The following is a 12,576-nucleotide window of genomic DNA, read 5'->3' as shown; positions in this document are numbered from 1 at the left end:
TTCTTACTCAAATTTATTGTTTAGAATTGATGATAAAGGATAAGTTAAATTTGACAAACGATAAATAAAATGTGCAGCAGTAGAATAGTTCTGTTTATTTTCTTTACTAATTTATTTTAATTGTCAGACGAACCTCTCCAAAAGCGATTTATCAGTTACTCATTTTTTGATTTTTATGTTGCTCGAATTGGTAACTCAAGATATTTTAAAATTTGAGTATTGTAAGAAAAATAAGTGTTTTAATACTGTTGAATATTCCTTGAATACTCTTCTTCTGTGTTTCCTGAAACTAATTGAATTCAGCTAGCATCACCATTACTACTTTTTAATATGGCTGTAACTGAGCGAGTGTGACCATAACTAGTCAAACCAGTTTACTCGAATTTATGTCAAATATATAATATCTATGTATAGGGTGTTCCATTTTAACCTGCAAGACCTTTATTTTCGCAACCGTTAGTCCTAGATGTATGCTTCCACTTGCAAAAAATGTTCAAAATCAGATGCAGAGTTAAGACATTGAAAGTTTTAAGTGAAATACAAATAAGTAAAAAAATACGAAATTTAACTTTTTATACGGGCCCCAGGTCCCCTAACTTATGTTTAGGGAAATACTCTCCATTGAAAAATAATTACAACATAAAAAGTTTCAAATTCGTACGACCAATATTCACCGAGATATTAAAAGCAGCGTTTTGTGACTTACATCACTTTTCACTCGCCGTCAATAATAACTTTTATGGGGAAAATATAGTGGTTAACAAGTATTTAAAATTTCATGTGTGCATAGTATGGTTTTTCAAATCATTCGAGATTTTGTCGAGTGTTTTTGCGTGTCACGGCATAACATTTGCATTTGCTTTTGAATAGCAATGAAAAATATAAAGACCTTGTTTTTCTTTTTTTGACGACCTGTCATTCTTCTGAAAGGGCTACAAGTTCCAATCTCATCTTCTGGACGGTCCCTTAAAACTTTGAACTGGAATATCTCCTTGAGTTTTGGTCGCACAAATGTCAAGTTTTTTGTGTTAGTAATAGTTTTCAAAAGAGAAAACAATCTCTAAGAAATCTTTAAATATTACTTAGGGGAACTAGGGCCAGTATAAAAAGTCAACTTTCGTACTTTTTGACTCATTTTTATTTTTGCTTCAAATTTTCAATGTCTTAACTCTGCATCTGATTTTGAACATTTTTGAAATTGGAAGTATACATCTCAGACTAACGGTTGCGAAAGTAAAGGTCTTTGCAGGTTAAAACGGAACACCCTGTATAAACTGCAGATTAAAACTAATGAAAATTTTAAACTTCTAACACCGTGAGAATTAGTTTGTTCCGCACTAGAACTTCAACATCACAGTTCAACAACAATCCAAATTAAAAGAAAACCCTTAACCATGGCCCATCACTAGGGCATTTACCGTATCGTATGTATTTTTTGCAACGCCTGTTGAAATTACATTCCACTATTTTTTGTTTATTTAGATTTATATTGATATCACTTATTTACTTAATCTGTGAGCTCGTTAATATTTTTATTAAAAATGAATATGACGCACACAAAAGTATTCTATTCAGTGTATTTGCTCCGTTGGAACTCATCGCTGGCGTTTCTAATCCTCAGCTCTCAATGTTAGCCACTATTACAGAAAAGTTATCACAGAAAGATTCGTCGATAAATCGAAATATTCGCATTTGAAGACAACTATGTATTGAGGAGATGTTGAAAGAAAGATTGATTATAGTATTAAACAATTTTTTCGTAATGTACCAAATGTCGGATCAGAGATGTTAATCTGATTTTGAATTTTAACTACCGAAAGTCGAAGCGACTTTACAATATTCGGGGTAAATAAGCGGAGTGTTCAAATGTTTGTATGAATTCTGGAGCTACAACTTCACCTCAAAAGGTCGACTGGTCCATCGACTTTTTTGGTTTATCACTTACCTTTGTTCTCTAAGCTTCAGAATCGATACTAACATTTGAAAGTAGGGAAACTCCCCCCCCCCCGCATATGGCAAAGACATCGAAGGTAACTGTTGATTGTGCACGACGACTGCTTTAAATATGAACTTAGATGTTCATTCTTACGTGAGAAACACACGAACAGGGTAACAACGAAAAATATTTTGCCAGCAATTGAAGAAGCCTTGTCCTCGTTATCGAGACATAAGGTCTTAAAAGTGGAGAAATTGTAAAAAAAGTGCCAAGTTTTAAGACTTGGCGAGAAGTTAAATGCACCTCGAGATTTGACCGTCTGCATGTGGTAAGACATTCACCATCAAAGCATATGACGGATGTGTTTTATTACCAACCAAAACTCGCTAAATTTGGAGATTTTTCGTAAAATTTTGGCAGATTTTGAAACCTCTTATTTCGACTACGAAGACATGAAGCAAATGATTTATGTATCCAAACGCATGTTTTGCTCTGCTCTTTTATTTGCTGTATATGTATTTTCCCCCCATCTTGTGGTCCAACAAAGCAATTCGGTTTGAACAACTTCAGAAACAACGTAATTTTTACGACAGTTAGAAGAAATATGCAGTTGGCTCTCTGTTTAACGACGCTCTATTTAACGACTTTCTCTATTTAAAGACGGCTTTTCACGGTCTCAGATGGTCCACTGTAGTTTAAAAAGCATTCTATTTAAGGACGCTTTCTACTAAAGGACGATTTCTTGTGGTCCCTTGAAAGTCGTTAAACAGAGAGCCAACTGAATGTATTGTTAAAGGTTCCGGTGCGACTTCAACTTTCTTGAAAGGAAGACACAGTTCTTGAGAAAAACACAGGAGCTTTATTTACACTATGTACAGGAAAGATCGTTAACAACTGCTAAATTAATCATCAGCAATTAAGCAAATATCAATGAACACCGTAAGCTCAACGGTTACACACGTATTTTCATCCAAATACGAAAAACACAGCTCAAAAGGCTTCACAAAACAGAGCAATACATGCTCTCCAGCGTGCAGCTGCAACGATTCACAAGCAAAAACTAACTCGAGACTGACTTTTTATCATGCGTAACGGCTTTTATAGACCAAGTTTCCACAATATTCCAAAAGATTCCAGAAAATCGTAGACCGTTATTTTATTTCTTTCCATTCACAAATTTTATCATTCAGAAATGAGGGGACCGTATACTTCAGCTGAATGTACGGGGGCTGTATATTCATTACAAGAAACTATTTACAGGTTACGTTGCTACAATAATTTTAGATGAAAGATAATTTAGTAAACGCCTGATTTAGCTAGATTACGACAAATTAATCATAAAAATAATTACTATTTACAGAATTTGTAACAGTATTTTTTCTATTTAACTGTTTTATATACTTTTTGCATAAATTCTGCAATTAGGTCTTGTATGCTGCTTTGACAGCATTGAATCTTTTTCGATTCCATCTTCGATCTCTCTTACAGAATGGGCGTAGCTTTGCAAGCAGGAGGCGTGTCTCATGGCCACAGTCATTCGGGCGATGTGCCGAAGCATGGTCACAAGCACAGTGAAGGCGCAGGCAAGGACAATATCAACGTCCGTGCTGCATTCATTCATGTCATTGGAGATTTCATTCAGAGCTTAGGAGTTTTAGTAGCAGCTTTTGTCATTTATTACAAAGTAAGAATTTCTTTAAATCTTGATCAACACTGATATTCAGACTTCATGAACAGTTGTCTTGCATAATTATTGATGGATCCCTCACAACCATATTTAAAATGAATATTGAAGTTGCTCTCTCATGGGGTGCAAAAAGTTCGCATTCTAACCAAAGTTGGATGCTTAAAAATTGAAATATAGTATAATTTTTCTTCCTTGTCATTTTTTAAATATTTTCCGCTTTCATGTATTGCTTAAATTGAAAGCTGTGTGTAACTTACACTAAAAGTCTATTCTTACGTGCCATTACACTACATTTTAAAAATTTTTCAGTTTTGAAGAAATTTTTAACTTTTTTCCATTTTTTTATGTAATAAAGCTTATTTTCAAGGCGCTAGTGAACGCTCAAGATATTTTTTGCTGTTAATATCCTTTTACGTGACTAAACTACAATGTTTCTTCAAAAAGAAACTTCTCCATACTATTATTTAGCGTTTATCAGATTTTGATTTTTTTCACTCCGCTCAACTGCGCATTTAATTTCATTCCGCATGCTGAAACAATCCTTCCAAGAGTCGTTTCAACAGATGTAAGATAAGAGATGGTACATTCGAGCACGTTTTAAAACACTCATTTATTTTCCATTAGATTTCTTTTTCTTTGACTCTATTTTAAATGTTATTTTCTGGGTCATCACAATGGGGAAGTTTTCGATTTTTCAGTTTTATTTTTATATGATAGAGTAACATGTATGAACATCATAGGTGAAAAAAATTTTGCGATACGATAAGTAGTTTTTTTTTAAATAAATTTTTAAAGTTCAAGCGCTTGTGACGTCAAATGGCATAGAAAGTGACGTCATGCGCTCTTCCGATAGGGGAGAAACCGAAGGACGTGCATTCGACTTCGAAGACGAAACGTAAAAGGCTTATCTCCTCGCATTTAACTCCTTGCGTTTCTGGAACATTAAACCTCTCATCCTCTCGAAAATATTCGAATATCTCATTGATGTTACTTGAGGAAGATTATTTAGATCGTGCTTTAACGAATTCGGCCTCCATAGTGTGTTCAAAAGGATTATTGAATTTCTAAAAAATAAAAATATCAGCGCGTTCAAAATGTCCGTAGCGAAAACAAGGGATCTTCGGCGGAAGGCTGCCCATTAGTGCCCTGTGACGTAAGCTCGTGACGTTTCAGAAGAGCGCACTTTTGCCCGTGGATTTTTAAAAATTCATTAAAAATCAATCACGGTGTTTTAAAATTCGGCGATGGTGAATTTTTTAGTTTTGAGGCTCAATTAACATATCCAATAGCCAAAATATGAACATTTAATAGGTTGCAACTTCCCTATTATATAACAAATATGTGAAGTATTCGTTGTTCCAAGATGTCCCCCAACCTTTAAAAATACTGGGATAATATTGATTTGGCTATAATGTTGTTTGGAAACAACTATTTTATTTTAATAAATGCAAATAATTCTTTGCGAATGCAGATCGCAAATGCATGAATACATATAAAAATAGTAACGCGTCTCGTTCTATCGATCATTCGAATATAGCACTTTTCATTTGTCTCTGAAAAAATTTATGTATATTTTTTTTTTAATGCTGCATCACATTGAACATGACAGAGTAAAAAAGTTTTTTAGTTCTTTTCAAAAGTATTTTCTTCTTTTCACTTCCTTTAACAAAAAAGTAAGTATTGTATTCGCGAAAAAATTTTCACTCAAAAATCGACCTTAATTTCCATTTTGCTCACAGCCGAATGAATGTTGAGTTTTTTTTTTTAGACTCGACCACATGTAGATAACGGCCTAAGAACGTACAGACACGCGAAATAACCATTTTGACAAATCCTGAGTTAATTACAAAGAGTTTTCTCGTGATGTCTGTATGTACGTATGTGCGTATGTATGTCGCATAACTCAAGAACGGAATGTCGAGGAAAGTTTAAATTTGGTACGTAGACTCCTAGTGGAGTCTAGTTGTGCACTTCCCCTTTTGGTTGCATTCGAGTGTTTCTAAAGGGGTCTTTTGCCCCCTTTTAGGGGGAAATCATTGTTAATTTCGATGTAAACTCAAGTGATGTTTCGGACAATTTTTGAGCAATCACGATTGCTTATTGCTTTTATTTGACTGTTTTTGACGTAATTTGATTTTTCCCACCGCCACCCTCTGCACCATCACCGTGGACAGGCGGGCTCCTCACGATGCTGCACCTCTAGCGAAAGCCGTCTCCAGGTTGCATCCATGTCCTACACACACGCGTATGCATACACAACTACACACACGCACACACGCACACACACACACAAACACATACACACATACATCTATACACACATACACACACATACAAACACATACACACACAAACACACACGCATACATACACACACATACACACAACTACCCACACATTCATGCCTGCACACAGACACAAACACATATGCCGACATATACACACAACTACCCACACATTCCTGCCTGCACACAGGCACAAACCTACACACACATACACATACCCCCCTACACACACCTATACACATACCCCCCCCCTCACACTTATTCCAGCACACAGACATAAACACACATACCCCGTACACACAAACACATACACACGCGCACATACACACAAACACATACACACATACACCTATACACACATACACCTACATACACAAACACATACACACACAAACACACACGCATACATACACACACATACACACAACTACCCACACATTCATGCCTGCACACACACACACAAACACATACACACATACACCTATACACACATACACCTACACACACAAACACATACACACACAAACACACACGCATACATACACACACATACACACAACTACCCACACATTCATGCCTGCACACAGACACAAACACATATGCCGACATATACACACAACTACCCACACATTCCTGCCTGCACACAGGCACAAACCTACACACACATACACACACCCCCCCCACACACACCTATACACATACCCTCCCCCACACTTATGCCAGCACACAGACATAAACACACATACCCCGTACACACAAACCCCCCCCCCCCACACACACAAACACACATGCCTACATACACACACTCGTGATTGCGGAAAACATAATTTGAATTCAAGATGTCAAAATTCAAATTAATTTTTTTTTTTGCACACACAAAGGAGAGAAATCATTGTTAATTTCGATGTGAACTCAAGTGCTTTTATAATTTGTCGGACACTTGGCGATATATCGCCAGTTTTTTGGTCGCCAAGTCTTTTCGGCAACTTGGCGACAAATTTGCCGATTTTTTAAATTTTTTTTTAAAAATCTGGTTTCAATTTGGCCACTGTTGGTGATATTTAGAGAGTAAACTATTGAATCACATTAAAACTGCCAATAATGGGAAAATGACATTAAGTTGGAGTAAAAGGAAGTCATGTGATGCACACATTATCTCGTTTCAATCAATGAACAAAAGTACCCTATTTTACCTACCCTATTCGAGCAGCGAGTTAGGGTTTGAGGCCGAAGAGAGCGAGTCTTAAGAAAGTACGCTTTCCAAATGGGTCTTTGGGCCTCGGTAGACGGAATCACCACAACCGCATCAAAGGCATAGTTCTAAAGGTGAGTTTAAGTCTCTAACAGTGGCCGTGGTAGCCCGATCGGTAGAGTGTCGGATTCTGGGCCGGAGGGTCCTGAGTTCAAACCTCGATGGTCGACGATCCACCGTCGTCATTAAAGGGGACTGGGCGACGTTAAATATGCTCGTGGTCTCAATGTTCTCCAAGTGAAACGATACCTCTAGGGGGTGCTAGCACCAGGTAGCTATTAGCTCCTGGTCTAGTTCTAAATTCTCATTAACTGTTCGATCCGGTGATGGTGCTGCCATCTATCGGTATATAAAATAATGGAGGCAAGGCACTTAAATGCAGTTGTAGTCAGTTGTGACTCGGAACCGATGTCTCTAACAACTCTTGCACCTAGGAGAACTGCTTGAGACCGACCAATGGACTTTTGGACCCCGAGATTTAACGAGCTCGTACTCCGCATGTATTCGATTGGTGTTTGGTAACGTCGGGTTCCAAACATTGAACCTTCCAAGTCCCTTGCTTTTACCCTGGGCTACACACCGACTAATATGATTAGGGATGCCCCAATGGGAGGTCACGGAAGGTCAACGTGACCTCCCAAAAATGGCAAATTTTGTCAATTTGTCAAATTTGAGGACGAAATTGAACATTGCAATTTTTAATTTTCCTTTTCATTAGATGTGGTACTTATGTGCGCATGCCCGAATTTCATGCTTCACAAAATTAGGAGTTCCATTTCGAAAACTGAGACTTTCTGTCCTCCCTAAAACTTTAGTTCCGAGCTACCCTGAATGATATGCACCAGCTAGAATGAACTAATTTTATTTTGAAGTAATTGGTTACTATAGCCTTTGCTCTAAAATGCCCTACGTAGCAATGTATCAATTTACTTTAATGGTTTTTTCCTCATGAGTTAGAAATTAAAATTTGAAAAGGATGATTTTAATTACATCTTTGATTATTGAAAAACAAATCATTTTTTCGATTACGTACAAAATGATGAATAACCATTTTCAATCTCAAGAAATGATTGGAAAATATGTAAGCATTGTTGTCTTGTTTCTTTTCTGAACCTCTGTAATGTTTTTCAGGAAGAATATGCTATTGTGGATCCAATATGCACGTTCTTTTTCTCCGTTTTGGTGCTTATTACGACATTTGCCATTTGAGAGAAACGTTGAACGTTCTCATGGAAGGTAAGATTGGTAAATCTTTCTAAATCATCTACAAGATTCTTTCAATCATTTTTGTCTTGTTCTTTTTTGATTGCTAACTGTTTTGCGAAAAAAATGGGTTGATGAATTACAGTAACCTTGGTTTTTAAAAAATATATATAATTCATTACTATATCTTGTGCTCTTTTATATAATTTGTTTTGGGAATGAAAAAGACCCTAGTAATGCACCTGTTAATAATGGGTCATGCTTATTTTGCATTCAGCAAATTGTATCATCCAAAGCTACAATATTTTAACATATTATCTATTGAAAATGTTTTAAAATTGAAATTTCAAACACTCATTTGTTGTGAAATAGTTGACGGAAAACGAAATTCATACACAAAATGCAAAACGTAATCATAGCACATTTTAATCACTGTCATTGACTATTTTAAATCGGAAATGAGTGCAAAAATTTATACGGAGGTTTCTTTAGTAATAAGGAAGTTTTCGATTTTTCAATTTTATTTTTATATGATAGAGTAACATATATGAACATCATAGGTGAAAAAAATTTTGCGATACGATAAGTAGTTTTTTTTAAATTAATTTTTAAAGTTCAAGGGCTTGTGACGTCAAATGGCACAGGAAGTGACTTCATGCGCTCTTCCGCCGCGGGAGAAGCCGAAGGACGTGCAGTTGGTTTCGAAAACGAAACGTAAAGCTTACCTCCTCGCATTAAACTCCTCGCGTTTCTGGAACATTAAACCTCTCATCCCTCTCGGAAATATTCGAATACCATCATTGATGTTACTTGAGGAAGATTATTAGATTGTGTTTTAACAAATCCGGCCTCCATGTTGTGTTCAAAAGGATTATTGAATTTCTAAAAATAAAAAAAATATCAGCGCACTCAAAATGTCCGTAGCGAAAACAAAGGATCTTCGGCGGGAGGCTGCCCATTAGTGCCCTGTGACGTAACACGTAAGCTCGTGGCGTTTCAGAAGAGCGCACTTTTGCGCGTGGATTTTTAAAAATTCATTTAAAATCAATCACGGTGTTTTAAAATTCGGTGAATTTTTTAGTTTGGAGGATCAATTAACAATATCCAATAGTCAAAGTATGAACATTTAATAGGTTGCAACTTCCCTATTACTTTATTGATATTCTTTTCTTTTCAGGAATGCCAAAAGGCATGAACTTTCAAGAAGTAATGAAGTTAATTTATACAATACCCGGAGTTGTGAAAGTTCATAATTTGAGAATATGGTCCCTGAGCATGGATAAAACTGCTCTCTCAGCTCACATTGTTATAGGTAAGCAGATGTGTTTTCTTGAAATTTTAAGCCGAAAGTAATTATTCAAACTGAGGAACTTTCCTATCATTCAATTAAATATTATTTTGGTTTTGTACACAATTGCATTGAACATATTTTTTCTTTTTTTAGGGGGAGGGATGGCAATGATTATTTGTTCTCATTATTTAAAAGAAGAAAAAAGTTTCTATTCCTTCAAAGTTTAGCTTTTCCAAGAGGTTTGAAAGTCAGGGGTAAAGGTTGATTTTGCTATTTTTACCAGAACAAAAAAAAATAATCAATGAGATTTTTTCGCAGTATGGTAGGACATTTTATAGTAATAAGGATTATAGGCAACTAATAATAAATCCTATCCCACCTGCAAGCTCTGTCCCCAATTACAACTTACCCCGGATCATGTTTTTAATTGTCAGGCCATTATTCGCTCCCTCCTCCAACTTGGAGCACCACCAATTGAAATCCTGTACAGCCATCGGGCTCCTGAATTAGTAGATGTTGTTATCAAGACTTTTGGAGACATCTAAACCTTTCGAACTCTGCACGTCATCAGACACAACAACAACAACAACAACAACAAGGGTTATAGTACGAGATCCGGCTGTAGAATTCTGCACTCATCGAGTATAAAGTCAAAATCAAACTTTTATATTACATTATGAAAGGGACATTGTGATTTGGCTACGTTGCCTAGCAAGAAGTGCCCGCAAGTATTTTTTATCAAATTAATATTGTTTGACATTTTGGGGTAAAAATGACACATTTGTTATTAAAGTAAACTAGCGGGATTGACTCTTATTCTTCTAAAAATTAAATTTTGATGTCAAATCGAAAACTTTGTGCTTTTTAGGGAATACTGCTTTTATTACTTGAATTAGTAGTCTACTTGAATTCCATACGCCAATTGTAGAGCACTACAAAGTCAGATCCTAATTAGCAATTATTGTTTGGTAAGCAAGAGTGTGCTGCTCGAATGGGATGAAGCATTTTTGCTCTAAAAATAATGCACTTGATAAAAACACGTGCTGTGGCTCCATTGCAGTTGGTTTTACTGAAACTAAATAATGGTGGACATTTAGAAAAAAATTCCCATTAATTTTATCACCTTCTGAACTAGATTTTTCTTTTCTTATGCTTGGTTTTTGCTCAAGAACTGCAAATTTCTGGCGAAAACGATGTCTATTGGATATGCGTTTTGCCGTTTCAAATTTAACTTGCATTGATAATACCTTTGTTGCTTTATTAACGTTGGTCATTGAATCAGTGCATTTCATTCATTACAGCAAGGGGTGAATACTGCTTGATTTCACCGTTTCACCAAGTCGCAGTCTCAACAAAAGTTTTTGGATAACTTCGCTAATTTTAACTCTCACTTTAAAGTTAAATTCAAAAACATAAGCATCTGAACTTACTCCTCTGCCATTTGAGTCATCCTGGGTTTCATACAAGTTTCTGTCGCCTCTTTCTAAGTCGTGCCGAATATATAGCATGTTTTTGATTGCTTTCTTTTTTGGAGTGCACTTTTTATAACTTAAAGGTTATGCGTGTATTCCTTATGTTTACAGAAGTGCTCCAACATTACATTCAGGCTACTGCAGCGGATTTTGGAATTTGTTATGTACTTTTCCTATTTTTCTAAAGCGTAATTTACTGCATTTTAAATTTTAGTAACGGTTTTTTAAATGGCTTGTAAATTTTAAGCATTTTCTCAATTGTTGAATGTATGAAAACTGAAACCTCGAATGTGAATACCATTACCAATTCATTCTCTGATATTATATTCTATTTTTATTGTGTTCTTAAATGGTAAATCCACCGTTAATCATATGAGACACAAACTTTTTCTTGCTCTTCTTGCAGGTATACGAGGAAGGTGATTCAAAAAATTTAGATGATGGTAGTGAAAAATCTTAGTTTTATGAGCGACAAAAGCAGGAAAACGCTTGCATGGAAAAAATTTACGGTATTGGGAATCCCGCGGGATCAATCCCGCTAAATATTCTGTGGGATCGGGATTTTGGGATTGGAAACTCTAGAATTCAATGGGCCGTATTGGCTCATATAGAGAGGCTGCAACTTGTGGCTATAATGTGGTGGGAAAGACAGTAGTGTTATTATTTTTAATAGTATAGTAGTTTCCTTACAGTAATCAAGTCCTTCGTTTGAAAGGTGGGAGTCGTGATTGTCTTGTAGGAGAATCAAACTTTCTTTGAAAATAGTGTTTTTAGCAAAATACTTTAAGAATAGTGTGTTAGTTTCGTACAACTTAGACGGTTAGACTTTGCGTTGTCATTACTCTATTAAACGATATTTTATTGGGCATTGGTACAACATAATTTTTTTGCGAAATAATACCCAAAATTGAAATGTTATACACATTTTGAGTGATATACTCTGTTTTGTCCTTTGCAGCGAAAGGAGAGAACCCAATTACCATCCTGAAAAAGACTTCAAGAATCATACGCAAAGATTTGGGTGTGTTTGATTTAACACTTCAAGTTGAAGAATATCGGGAAGATATGCAAGGTTGCAATAAATGTCAAGAACCCCAGGACTAAATGGTGTTTGTCACTAGTTGTTATGCACGTCCGTTTTTACCATTGTTTTTCGAGTTGATAAATGTTTTTTGCATTATTAGTCCATTTGTTGTGTTGAATAAAATGTTTTCTTCTCGACTTCAAGTTAAGTTGCAAAATTTGTAAAAATCATTTTTCTTGTGTATTCCGGTTTCGTGTTTAGGGTCGTCCTACCAATGAATGAACACATCCCAATGAATAATCAGGTCTTCACTTTTTGTGTTGAAAAATAAAGTTCCAGAAGTTGTCCCAATCAAAAAAAAAAAAAAAAACCATGCGACAAAATAAATAAGTAGCAATCGGAAGAGCATAGTAAAATATATTCAGT

General features: G+C 35.8%; 1 protein-coding gene across 1 annotated transcript in view; it reads left to right on the top strand.

The window, feature by feature from the left end:
* Positions 1-12,340, top strand: part of LOC129218571 (proton-coupled zinc antiporter SLC30A2-like) — a 47,259-nt gene extending 34,919 nt beyond the window's left edge. Inside the window, 5 exon segments of the mRNA XM_054852881.1 lie at positions 3,425-3,620; positions 8,292-8,361; positions 8,364-8,396; positions 9,541-9,675; positions 12,085-12,340. Coding sequence (XP_054708856.1) covers positions 3,425-3,620; positions 8,292-8,361; positions 8,364-8,396; positions 9,541-9,675; positions 12,085-12,230 — 580 coding nt within the window. The 3' untranslated portion in view covers positions 12,231-12,340.
* The last annotated feature ends 236 nt before the right edge of the window (positions 12,341-12,576 follow it).

The sequence above is a fragment of the Uloborus diversus genome, chromosome 3, assembly GCF_026930045.1.
Source record: "Uloborus diversus isolate 005 chromosome 3, Udiv.v.3.1, whole genome shotgun sequence".
NCBI lineage: Eukaryota > Metazoa > Arthropoda > Arachnida > Araneae > Uloboridae > Uloborus > Uloborus diversus.
This window is presented reverse-complemented; position numbering and strand designations above follow the sequence as displayed.